The 11,270-nt window shown below is 34.6% G+C and overlaps 2 protein-coding genes across 2 annotated transcripts; one reads left to right on the top strand and one right to left on the bottom strand.

The window, feature by feature from the left end:
- The first annotated feature begins 5,262 nt into the window (after window positions 1–5,262).
- Window positions 5,263–8,329, top strand: LOC105779713 (glycosylinositol phosphorylceramide mannosyl transferase 1). The gene is made up of 5 exons (XM_012603605.2): window positions 5,263–5,836; window positions 6,401–6,797; window positions 7,205–7,365; window positions 7,470–7,540; window positions 7,993–8,329. The coding sequence occupies exons 1-5, from the start codon at window positions 5,637–5,639 to the stop codon at window positions 8,151–8,153; spliced, it is 990 nt and encodes a 329-aa protein (XP_012459059.1). The 5' UTR covers window positions 5,263–5,636; the 3' UTR covers window positions 8,154–8,329.
- A 170-nt stretch (window positions 8,330–8,499) lies between these two features.
- Window positions 8,500–10,962, bottom strand: LOC105779714 (60S acidic ribosomal protein P0). The gene is made up of 5 exons (XM_012603607.2): window positions 10,538–10,962; window positions 10,358–10,426; window positions 9,380–9,478; window positions 8,899–9,291; window positions 8,500–8,812 (listed from the first exon to the last, which is right to left on the bottom strand). The coding sequence occupies exons 1-5, from the start codon at window positions 10,793–10,795 to the stop codon at window positions 8,669–8,671; spliced, it is 963 nt and encodes a 320-aa protein (XP_012459061.1). The 5' UTR covers window positions 10,796–10,962; the 3' UTR covers window positions 8,500–8,668.
- Between the last annotated feature and the right edge of the window lie 308 nt (window positions 10,963–11,270).

Below are 11,270 nucleotides of genomic sequence, written 5' to 3'. Positions count from 1 at the left end.
CTTGGTAGAGTTTATTGTAGACCAAGGAAAAGGGCTTCTCCCCTTTGATGATGATGGCCATGGTAAAGAAACTCAAGCCCTTTCAAATCAAAGCAAGACTTACATACAAGGGTTTATCACATTTGTAATAGCCCGATTTTTCAGTGGTGTTAGAAACAGTGGTTCGAGGCCACCAAATTCGTGAGTAAGCTCGTAAATTTTATTATTTAATATTTATGAGTCAAATATGGTTTTAAAAGGGTTTTTTGAATTGGTAATTTGTGTTTTAATAATAATTTAGGTCAAGTGGTTTTAGAAAGTGAGGTACCGGAACCTCGTTTCTATAAATCAAGCCATAAATATTTTTATAAATATTTACAGAGTGTTAATAAGGTGGTATTAAAGTTTTGTTGAAAATTTTTAACGTTTCGATAGTTAATTAATTAAAAAGAACTAAATTAAAAAATGTGCAAAACTTGCTAATTATAAAAATTAAGTGATTAAATGGCTTGATTAATAAACAAGGGAGGACTTACGTGATAAATATGCCTAAATTAATGGATGAGGCTGCATATGAATAATAAAATAATAAAATAAAAAGAAATAATGGCAAAATTGTAATTATATTGAAATTAAATAAGACAAATTGAAATTGAAAAGCATTCTAGGCTTTTCTTCTCCAATTTTCAGTTAAAAACAAACGAGGGAGAGAGCTCAAGCTGGTTTTTAATATTTTTGCCTCATGCAAGTTCGATTCTTACCTGTTTCTTGTAATTTTTATATTTTTTAGATTGTCGCAATTAGGTTCAACTAAATCTTACTTTAGTTTTTATTTTGTTAAAGATTTTGGATGTTGCCATTGAAGAATCTATATGATTTTTTATGTTAAATGATGAATTTGAGATATTAGTTGTTATTTAAAAGTATTTTTTAAGTGATTTTGATGAATTTTCCTATTAGAGACTAAATTGTAAAATAATATAAATAGAAGGGTTTGTTGTGAAATTATTGCAAAACTGGGCTGTACATAATGCCGTTAATATTTGGCTAGCTTGGATTTGTATTAAAAGTGGTTAATTTGCATGATTTTGGCTCAGGGACTAAACTAAATAAAAGTAAAACTTTAGGGGTAATTTTGTAAAAATATCAAAAATGACCAAAATTCCACTAAACTTTGATATTTCTACAATTTAGCCAAGTAAGTTCGTGTAACTAAATTGTATATTTATATGCTTTAAATTGAATATTATTGTGTGTGATTTGTATGTTTCCAAGAATATTATTAATCACATATCCGACAAGTACCGAGACCTATTTGAACCTTAAAAAATCGATGGATACAAATAACAAGCCATTAAGGGTTCCCGATTGGTTGTGATCTTGCATGTGTTGCGGACACACCATATCTCTTATGAGCATCTCGATATTTGGCTCTCACGAGCTTCCCGTTATTTAGCTCTCATGAGCTTCCCGATTAATTGCTCTTTTGAGCTTCTCGTTATATGGCTCTCACGAGCTTCTCGGTATATGCTCTCATGAGCTTCCTATTTATGGCTCGTATGAGCTTCCCAATAATTGGCTAGCAAGAGCTTCCTGTTATATAGCTCATATGAGCTTCCTGTTACATAGCTCGGAAGAGCTTCCCAATTACATGTTCTTATGGGCATACATGTATATGAATTGACGGATTACAGATTGTACACTTCGTGTGTACTACCCGTGTATCCAACGATATTCTAGTGGTTCCACGGAAAATGTTCTGTTACGAGATGATATGAGTTTGATACAAACTAATACTGGTATATACATGAAATACGTGGAAATGATAGTACTGATATATTGATATATTAAAATGGATGGTATATGTATATGAAGAAACGGAAAGAGAATGATATGTATCATGACATGTACATATGTGAATATATTTGATATGTTGATACATGGAAATTAAATTAGTTGAGATGAGTAATAAACTCAAGCGTGACATGTTGAGAAAATAAGTTTATCAATGTTGAATTTATATGAAATATGTTCAATTACACTAATAAGTGTTGTTGTTTGATGCTTAGGCAAGTGCCAAGCTATTGGTTGAATGGTAATATGTTTATTTATATGATGCATTGAAAGGGTAAGTACTCAAGTGAAAATATGCTAGTGCTCATGAAAGAATGGTAAGGTTTAAGTTATACAATTTCTTATGAAATGACTTATCAAGTGATTAATTCGAAAAAGGCTATGTTTAAATGCATTAGCTTGTGGCTATGGTTGAATGATATGTTTATGACTGGTATGTTATGCATATGGAATGAGTGTGGAAAGTAAAGAAATGCAAATGAAAATAAAGAAATTTGGAAGAGTTAAAGTTGTTTAAAATCTTACAATGCTAGGAATAATATGTATAAGTGATGCTGTGGATTTATTCACCTTGTGAGTTATTGAATATAACTTCACGAGTATTGCGGTATCAATATTAGATTATTCTTGATATGTATAAATTTCATATTTGAAACGAATTGATATGATTAAAGTTTATACGAGCTTACTAAGCATTCATTGCTTACGTAGTTGTTTTCCTTTACTTTCCAGATTATCGGAAGCTCGATCGGGTTGGAAGCTTGTCGGAGATATATCACACTATCCATCATTTCTATTGGTACTTTCGGCTGTTTTGATTTTGGTTATAATGACATGTATAGGTAATCTGGTTAATGTTGGCCTATATGTATTTTTTTGGGATTAGCCACTTATTTGGCTTGTGTTTTGGCACATTTTGATTTGTGCATATTTGTCTTATATGGTTGATGTGTGGTTTGGTTTATGGTTGTATGGTGAAACGTAAAATGTTAACTAAATGTGCATTTTATACATGTGATTTGGAATGTGATGAATTTATCATGAATCAGTACTTTAATATGTAAGGTATATATATCTAAATATGTTAGTATTTGATATACATTTTGGCACCAAATGGTATGTTTTGGTAGGTAAGTGACTTGATTTGAAATAAATCAAATTAGCTTGGTAAACCTTGGGTACAAAAATGCATAAAAGTTAGTTATACATATGAATATATTGAATGCATGAATACACTTATTTTGGCTTGTTTTGGATGCCTAATTACTGCTTGTTGATATACTTAATGTTGATTGTAGGTTGACACCAAATTGGGTAAAAAATGTAGCTTGTAAAATCACCTATTTTCATCCATACGGGCAGAGACACGGGCGTGTGTCACAGCCGTGTGTGACACACGGCCAGGTAACACGGCCGTGTGTCCCCTGTATCTTTTAAAAGAATGCAAGTCAATAAGTTACATGGCCTTAGACACGAGCGTGTCTCTTGACCGTGTGAGTCACACGGCCTGGTCACACGGCCGTGTGACCTCTATAGTGTTGAAAATATTAAATGTTTCTGAAAATTTTTTTGAGTTTCCGATTTAGTCTCGATTTGTTTCTAATATGTAATTTGGGTCTCGAGGGCTCGTATAAAGGACAATATGTTTAATTTTGATTGGTTTCTGACATGTATATTATGTGATGTGAAATATTTGAAATTTCTGTCTATTTGTTCTGTAAACTCCAGTAATGCTCCGTAACCCTGTTCCAACTACTGACTCGGGTTAGGGGTGTTACAATATTATCCATAACAAGGCTACCTTTTTAGGCCTAGATAAGTTGTGTAAAATAACACCGTCACCTATTTAGGCTAGAAAGGTGCGTGCTTAGCCCAAAAAGAATATACATTCTTTAAGATTAAATCAATATTTCCATCCACTAAATATCAAAATTCAAATGCACATATGCAAAAAATAATAAAGAAAAATGCAAACAAATCTAAAAACAATCTTATCAAATCAACAAAACAATCTTATTAATAGCGAAGTAGTTTACAAATAATATTTGTCTAATAACCACATGCACATACAAAAGGGAGGCTTAATCATCTTCAGATGAAACAAATTCCAGAATAGATAACTATAATCTTCCCCTCAACAATGGCTCATATATCTGAATGCCATTTTTTTAAGGATTAAAAATATCAAGAGAACAAAATATATTTCACACCATACTAAAGCTAACCCTATGCAAAATAAACCTTTGAACCAATTGAATGTTGCTTACAATAGTCTCCAAAATATCATGAAAATTGTTAATAAAAGCTTTTTGAGCCTTCACATATGCCTTATCAATGACCACTTGCTCACATTACAAGGCATTATAATCGGGGAAATAATGACGACACTTCATAACCCCCAATAGGCCTTGCCAACGAATGAACTCAAGCCATGCCACCTTTATAACCTATTTTTGCTTAGGTAGCAATTGTTATACCCTCGTCATCTAACGCCCTCCTCGGATCATTCAATGATCATAAAAACTCGACGAAGCATGGCCTTATGCAATGGGAGGCTTAACCTCATGGCCTTGCCAAAACGATAATACCCTTACTTGAACATTCTATTACACGTAGGCCCATATGATCCCTAGAAGAGTTCTTGATGACATATATCAACCCATCATATGTTAGCTTGATAAGTGTTTTGTCCATTTCTTTCAGTCGATTCCAATAATATCTTAAGTTGACATCCACCATTCTATCGCAGCACCCATACAGTAAGAAACTCAATGATTGAAACCCACACCTAACCACTTTCCTCTTATAAATACTTTACATGAGGGTAAGAAAGGTAAGCTTCTAAATAGTCTATATTGAGCAATAATTTAACTCCAACCTCTCTCAAATCATTAAACTTGGTGGCTCTCACCACTATTTCTGGTGTGAACCATCCCTATTGTAGCAACAAACACTTTCTATAACTTTAGTTATAACAACTAACAAAACTTTTAAGAAAACATTAACAATTCCTTGTATTTGTTTATCTCCCAAATCCTGATGCAAAATATTGGCATCTTCTTTACTCTTTGGATAAGAATAAGCAAATGAACAAGAAAAAGAATAAAGTTATTTTCTTTTAAAATTATTTTTATATTTATTGATTTGTGGTCTAACGTAGAAGTGGTCATAAGCGTGTTGCTGTTTGAAGAATTTTTAAAAATATTTTACTAGAACAAATCAAATAAATTTGAATAAAAGTTATAATATTTTCGGAGCCGGTCCTAATTATAAAATATCTTGTCGGCTAAGGGTCAACCTCAGTAACTGTAATGAACCATCAGATTTTAATCAAACGGTTCTCAATACTTCCTTTCACATCAACGTATCTTTTCTTCTATCCTGATCTGTGAAATCTTAAAAGGGAACGAACGCCGAACGTACATTGCAATGGGCAATAAAAAACCAAGAGCACATCAACATCTCAGTTTCAGCCAATAATGTCCATCCGCGCGTTACCCTAGCATCCATCTTATGGGACTCTGCCTCCTTAACCTCATACACATAACCACACCCTATAACTCTCCCCACCCTTTTCCCTTCACCGGTTCCTCCTCACCGGCGACAAATCTACTTCCCTCTCACCGCACCGGAGCCGAATCATATAAATAGCAATTCAACAAGCGGCGGATGGAACTTTCAGTTTCGTGAATCGGGCTCCATTCAACGTCACATCCCTCGAGTTCAGACTTCAGACCGACTCAGTCTTCTTATAAGGAAAAAGGGAAAGGGAAGAGATTGAGGAATTAGAGTGATAGAAGACGATGAGGGGCAGTTTACCTATTAGCCGTCGATCGGTTTTCAAGTTGCGTCAAGTTGGGATCGGGACGCTTGGATCGGCAAAGATCAAGATCCTTCTCTGCGGTTGCGTCGTGTTAAGTCTACTAGCAATCGCGAACCGAAACCGCGACAGTTCTTCGTTTATGGGATGGACCGGTGACTTTGACCGCTCTTCTTCTCCAAGGTGCATCTCCCTATTACTATATATTAACTTTTTTAATCTTATATTTTCGTTTGAATTTTCTTTCAGATTTTTGTTGAGTAGTTTCTAAGTTTAGATATATATATAAAAAAGGAACCATGACTAAAAGAGGTTCGTTTGTTTTGGAAACTTTGAGTAAATATATCATCTAAATCAGGATTTTTATTGGAAACTCCATCAAATTGTTATCAAGTTCTTTTATTTATGGTAATTTAATTTATTTTTAAACCATAACAACAGTTAGGATCTGAAACTAAACCCGTTTTAGCTTAAAATGTTAAGAAGTGATTGATAATTCTAACTTCAAATTTAAAGGTACTTTTTGGTGTTTATTCTGTTTAGATGTTTAAAGAAGGGTTTTTATTTTTTATTTTCGGAAGGATCTTGAACTCGAACAAAATCACTCTGAGCTTAAATTGTTACAAAAAATTTCAACAAATGATTGATATACAGTAGAAACTTAAATCTATTGAAGGCATTTACCGAAAAATTCTCCAGATTTGATAATAAAGTGATGATGTTCATTACTGGGTTGTGTAAGTACAGGGGAAGATACTCGATTGTAATCAATACTTGGAAAAGATATGATCTCTTGAAGAAGTCGATTTCCCACTACACGTCATGTCCGAGGCTCGATTCTATACATATTGTATGGAGTGAGCCGGATCCTCCATCTGATTCGCTTAAAAGATATCTCAACCATGTTATGCGGTCAAACTCTAGAAAGGATCAGCAAGTTGAGTTGGTCTTTGATATCAATAAAGAAGATAGCTTGAACAACAGATTTAAAGAAATTAAGGATTTGAAGACGGATGCGGTTTTCTCAATTGATGATGATGTTATTTTCCCTTGCACTTCTGTAGAATTTGCTTTCACTGTTTGGCAAAGTGCCTCAGATACAATGGTGGGATATGTTCCTCGTATGCATTGGGTAGATCAAAAGGTACGCATCTGTTCTGCAAGTTTGTTGTTTTAATAATTTATCATAATTGATTTTGATGTTAGCCTTGCTGTATCAGTTTCCTTTGGTAAGTTTAGTCATACAGTTTCAGACTTCTGACTTATGATTGTAAATATGCCTACTTCTGGCACCGAGCTTCATATCTGTTGTCTTCATTGAGAAATTCATTTAACTTAACATGTTACTAAACAAAATCTTGTAGCTTTATCCGTATGTTAATATTGTATACCATTGATTGAAACTTTTACTTGGCATTGACTAATGGATTGATTACAAAACTCTTTTTTCTTAGTTGTCATAAATGTGAGGATCGTAAACCTCCTGCAGTGCAAGATATTCAAATTACTTGAGAAAAAAGATACGCTCTTGATTTCTTCATCTTTATGCAGAAAGGAGAGAATAAATACAAATATGGCGGATGGTGGTCGGTTTGGTGGACTGGTACATACAGCATGGTACTCTCAAAGGCTGCCTTCTTCCACAAGAAGTATCTCAAACTTTACACTGATGAGATGCCTGCATCACTTAAAGAATACATAACCAAGAACAGGTCCCTTTTCATTTATTACTATTGCGGACTTTTTAAATGGTTTCATCATTATATGCAACTTACATGTTCTTTTATTATACTAACTCCATGGCTGAATTAACCAGGAATTGTGAAGATATTGCGATGTCATTTCTTGTTGCAAATGCCACAGATGCTCCTCCCATTTGGGTGAAAGGTAAAATCTAAAGGAATCTTAATCGTATACTATATTTTTCTCTCTTTTGTGATCCTCATGTTATGCAAAAATGATTGGCGGGCATACCGAATATGCATTAAGAAAAAAGCCTTTAAAAAATAGAAAGCAAGTACAATCAAGATGTTGCGATTGGTAGTTACAAGACTAGTCATAGTTTAGTTCTATGGCCATCGTATTTGGTATAGATGCTACTGATTTTGGCTAACAGATGTTAAATATTTTGGCTAGTAATGTTATCTTTTGCTTTGATCTCTTAAGAAGTTGCTTTGATTGAGTTCTTTCTTCCAGAGTCTTGAAGTTGAAAATTATTTAGGCTTTTGTTTCAACCAACTTCTCCTTTCATTCTTTCTTTTAAAATTTTACGAATTTCCTTGCTTACTCTTACATCATTATATGTTAAATTCAAGTTAATTCTTGTGCTCCAATGGTAGGGAAAATATTTGAGATCGGTTCAACTGGCATTAGCAGCCTGGGAGGTCATAGTGAAAGAAGAACAGAATGTGTCAACAAGTTTGTGGATGAGTTTGGACGAATGCCCTTAGTTCCGACTGTTATGAAGGCTGTGGATAGCCGCTACAGTTGGTTTTGGTGATGCCTGAGATTGCACCCTTAACACGGCTTCACATTTTCCACTTATTTATTGCTCAATCCGCAGGTTGAAATTATTCCAACACTGTTTCAATTATCCCGAGTTTGTATAATATATAAATTTTGTTGTACGCTTAATGTGTTTTGAGAATAGATTCGTGCCAACACGGTATTTCACCATTTGGGACTTTACAAAGTAGTACTTAACTCTGATCTCCTGATTTAGGAACAGATTAATCATTTTAGAATGTACTGTTTTTTCATCGTTGATGTTCTTTCTATGCTTTTACAATATTCGAAGCCATACTTGATTTAAAATACTTTGTGGCATGAATTAACTAAAGGCAAGATAATCAACCGTTAGCATTTGAGCATTAACAAAAGCTGCAAAAAAACTTGTGAATTCTCAAAACTTCCAAAGCAACCACATCAAAACAAAACTACGATGAACAACTCGTAACGTTCTCAGATTTTTCTCAAGTCTTCTAATCCTGAATCTTTCTACTAATAAAGACAAACTTAGTCAAAGAGACTGAATCCCATATCATCATCAGACTCTTCTTCTGGTTCTGGTTTTTTCTCCTCCACAGGGGCAGCAGCAGCCGGAGCAGCACCACCACCAGCAGCAACAGGGGCAGCAGCAACGGCAAATTTGCTTGGATCCTGAAAGCATGCAACAATTACTTTAAGCTCAAAAATGACTTGGGAAATTCAAGAAATAGTTTGCAGGATAGGAATCAATTCCGTACCGCCAAATACTCTTTCACTTTATCAGCCTGAGGGAAAGAATACTCTGTTGCAACTGCAACAGCCAAGACATTCTTGTAGCCATTGATGAACATGTGTGGTGCAGCTGCAAGGGTCGGGTATGAGATGGCAAGAGACAATGCAGTAACCATGGAGACACCAGTAGCAAATTTCTCAATCAGGTCATCCTCGGTAAGATCCAACACCTCAGGGCTAAAAACAGAGCCATTGTCATAAACAGACAATACAATAAGACCATATGAGAAGGGCCTAATTCCAAGCTTGGCAAGAAGTGCAGCCTCAGAAGACCCAACCTTGTCGCCCTTCTTGATAAGCTCCACAGGAGTGATAATTTCAACAGTACCCTTGTTAATCTTGGTTGGAATATTAAGAACCTGAAATGTAACAAAATTAATGATATGAACTGAGCAGTGGTTCTAACAGCTAAAACACAAGATATCACTGGCAGACAAAGTGCAGTACCTGGAAGAAAGAAGTTTGTGAAGGGTCAAGCCCAGTGTTGCCGGGTGGGACAACCACATCAATGGGTGCAACCAGACCAACACGAGCAGGAGCTCCAACCTGTTCAAAACAAAATATGATGGTAAATCCAAGCACATCGAGAAAACAAGATATTTTAGCAAGAAACAACCATTACATCAAACGAAGTTGAACTTCATAGCACCAAGAAGAAATTCATAATACATTCAAATGAAAACTATTATAACTTACTAGGAAATGAACCAGCAGCAAACAATGAATCTTTCAACTTTTGAAGCCAGATCCAATAACACAATATTTTAGCAATAAACAACTACATTAAATTAACTTGAACTTTACAGAACCAAGAAAAAATTCATGATAGTCTGATTCAAAATACAACATATGAGTTTCAAATCTAGAACCAAAAGGACACACAATTGGACTCCACAAAGAGATTTCCGTCGAATGTATTGGTTAATTCAAGTATGGGGGTTCAAGTAAACTATTATAATATACTAGCAAATGAACCAGAAGCAAATGGTGTCCCCAACTTCTAAATCCAGAACCAAAAGAAAACCAGATAGAACTCCACAATCAGACTGGTATCAAATCCATTGCTTAATTTAAGAATATGGATTGCCGCAAACAATCACAATACGTTAGCAAGTGACTTGAAAGCAAAGAATGAATCCCCAGAAGCATACATGCAACTTAACTTCTTACAATCGAGCCCAAAAGCTGAGAATGGAATTTCTCAGCTATCAAAAAGCTAAAATATTATTAAATCAATGTGAAAGATAAATACCTACTTTCAACAACATAATAATAACTTCAACAGAATATGAAATATCAAGTTCACATGTTCTTAATTCGATTTTCCATTTATTACATTGCAACATTGACAAAAAAAGAATGACAGAAACAATTCTAATATCAAATATTTCAATTTTAATTCATATGAAAGATATAATAACAAACCTTGTACTTGGCAACTTCCTCACTAACTTCCTTCAAATCACCCTTGGTAAAAATCAAACCAACATTTCCCTGATTAAAATAAACCCATAAAACAATCACTTCTTTGCTCTATACACAAAATAATAATGAGCCCAATATACCAAAAAAAATATATTAATAAATATTAGAAGTTTAAAGAACCTGAAGCAAGGGGATAAGGTTAAGGAAAGCCTGGTTTCCGGTTTTCTCAGCGTGCATACGGACGGACCGTTTCATCATTGTATTTTTACCCATGAGAACAACTGAGTCACCTCGAAGACCTTTGCGAATGTTCTGGAGCTGATTCGAACCCACATTGTCGGCTGCCGCAATTAAGATCTGGGTGTACTCGTCTAAGAGCTGACATAATTTAGCATCGTAGGCGATTTTCTTGTCGGCTTTGGAGGGCTTCACTGCCATTTTGGGATGGTAGTATTAGTAACAAAAGGCCAAGACGATGCGTTTATGCTCGGTTAAAATGGGGATTAGGGTTACAGTAGGGTTATATAGTAGGATGAGAAATGGGAAAGGGGAATTAGGGTTTTAGGGTTGTTCTTGACCAGACGGTCGAGATTGGGTTTGGGCTTCATATTCGACCGGTCATGGTTTAGTGGACCTTAGAAATTGCCCTTTTTAAGACAAAACCTTGAAAATCAAGGTTCAAATAGAAGATTGAGGTCATTATATCCGAAGACTTCTTTAGCTTGCGTTTTCTTTCTCGCCCTTTGGATGTAAATATTTTGGATAATTATTGTAATTTATAAGTTCGACTGAATTAGAAATTATACTTTTCGAATTTTAGGGGAATGCGAAAATTAGGATAATTACACTTAAATCTAATTATTGTATAACTTTTCAAATACTGTACATGATTTAATTTCAAAAATTATTTTTA

Source organism: Gossypium raimondii, chromosome 4 (genome assembly GCF_025698545.1).
Source record: "Gossypium raimondii isolate GPD5lz chromosome 4, ASM2569854v1, whole genome shotgun sequence".
NCBI lineage: Eukaryota > Viridiplantae > Streptophyta > Magnoliopsida > Malvales > Malvaceae > Gossypium > Gossypium raimondii.
This window is presented reverse-complemented; position numbering and strand designations above follow the sequence as displayed.

Bases quoted from the DNA above. Each gene is read 5' to 3' on its own strand.
- LOC105779714 (XM_012603607.2), bottom strand. From the start codon at position 10,795: ATGGCAGTGAAGCCCTCCAAAGCCGACAAGAAAATCGCCTACGATGCT. The intron at 10,427-10,537 runs GTTCTTTAAACT...TATTTTAATCAG, and splicing joins ACCTTATCCCCTTGCTTCAG to GGAAATGTTGGTTTGATTTT. The intron at 9,292-9,379 runs GTACTGCACTTT...GTTACATTTCAG, and splicing joins CACAAACTTCTTTCTTCCAG to GTTCTTAATATTCCAACCAA.
- LOC105779713 (XM_012603605.2), top strand. From the start codon at position 5,637: ATGAGGGGCAGTTTACCTATTAGCCGTCGATCGGTTTTCAAGTTGCGT. The intron at 6,798-7,204 runs GTACGCATCTGT...ATCTTTATGCAG, and splicing joins TGCATTGGGTAGATCAAAAG to AAAGGAGAGAATAAATACAA. The intron at 7,366-7,469 runs GTCCCTTTTCAT...TGAATTAACCAG, and splicing joins GAATACATAACCAAGAACAG to GAATTGTGAAGATATTGCGA.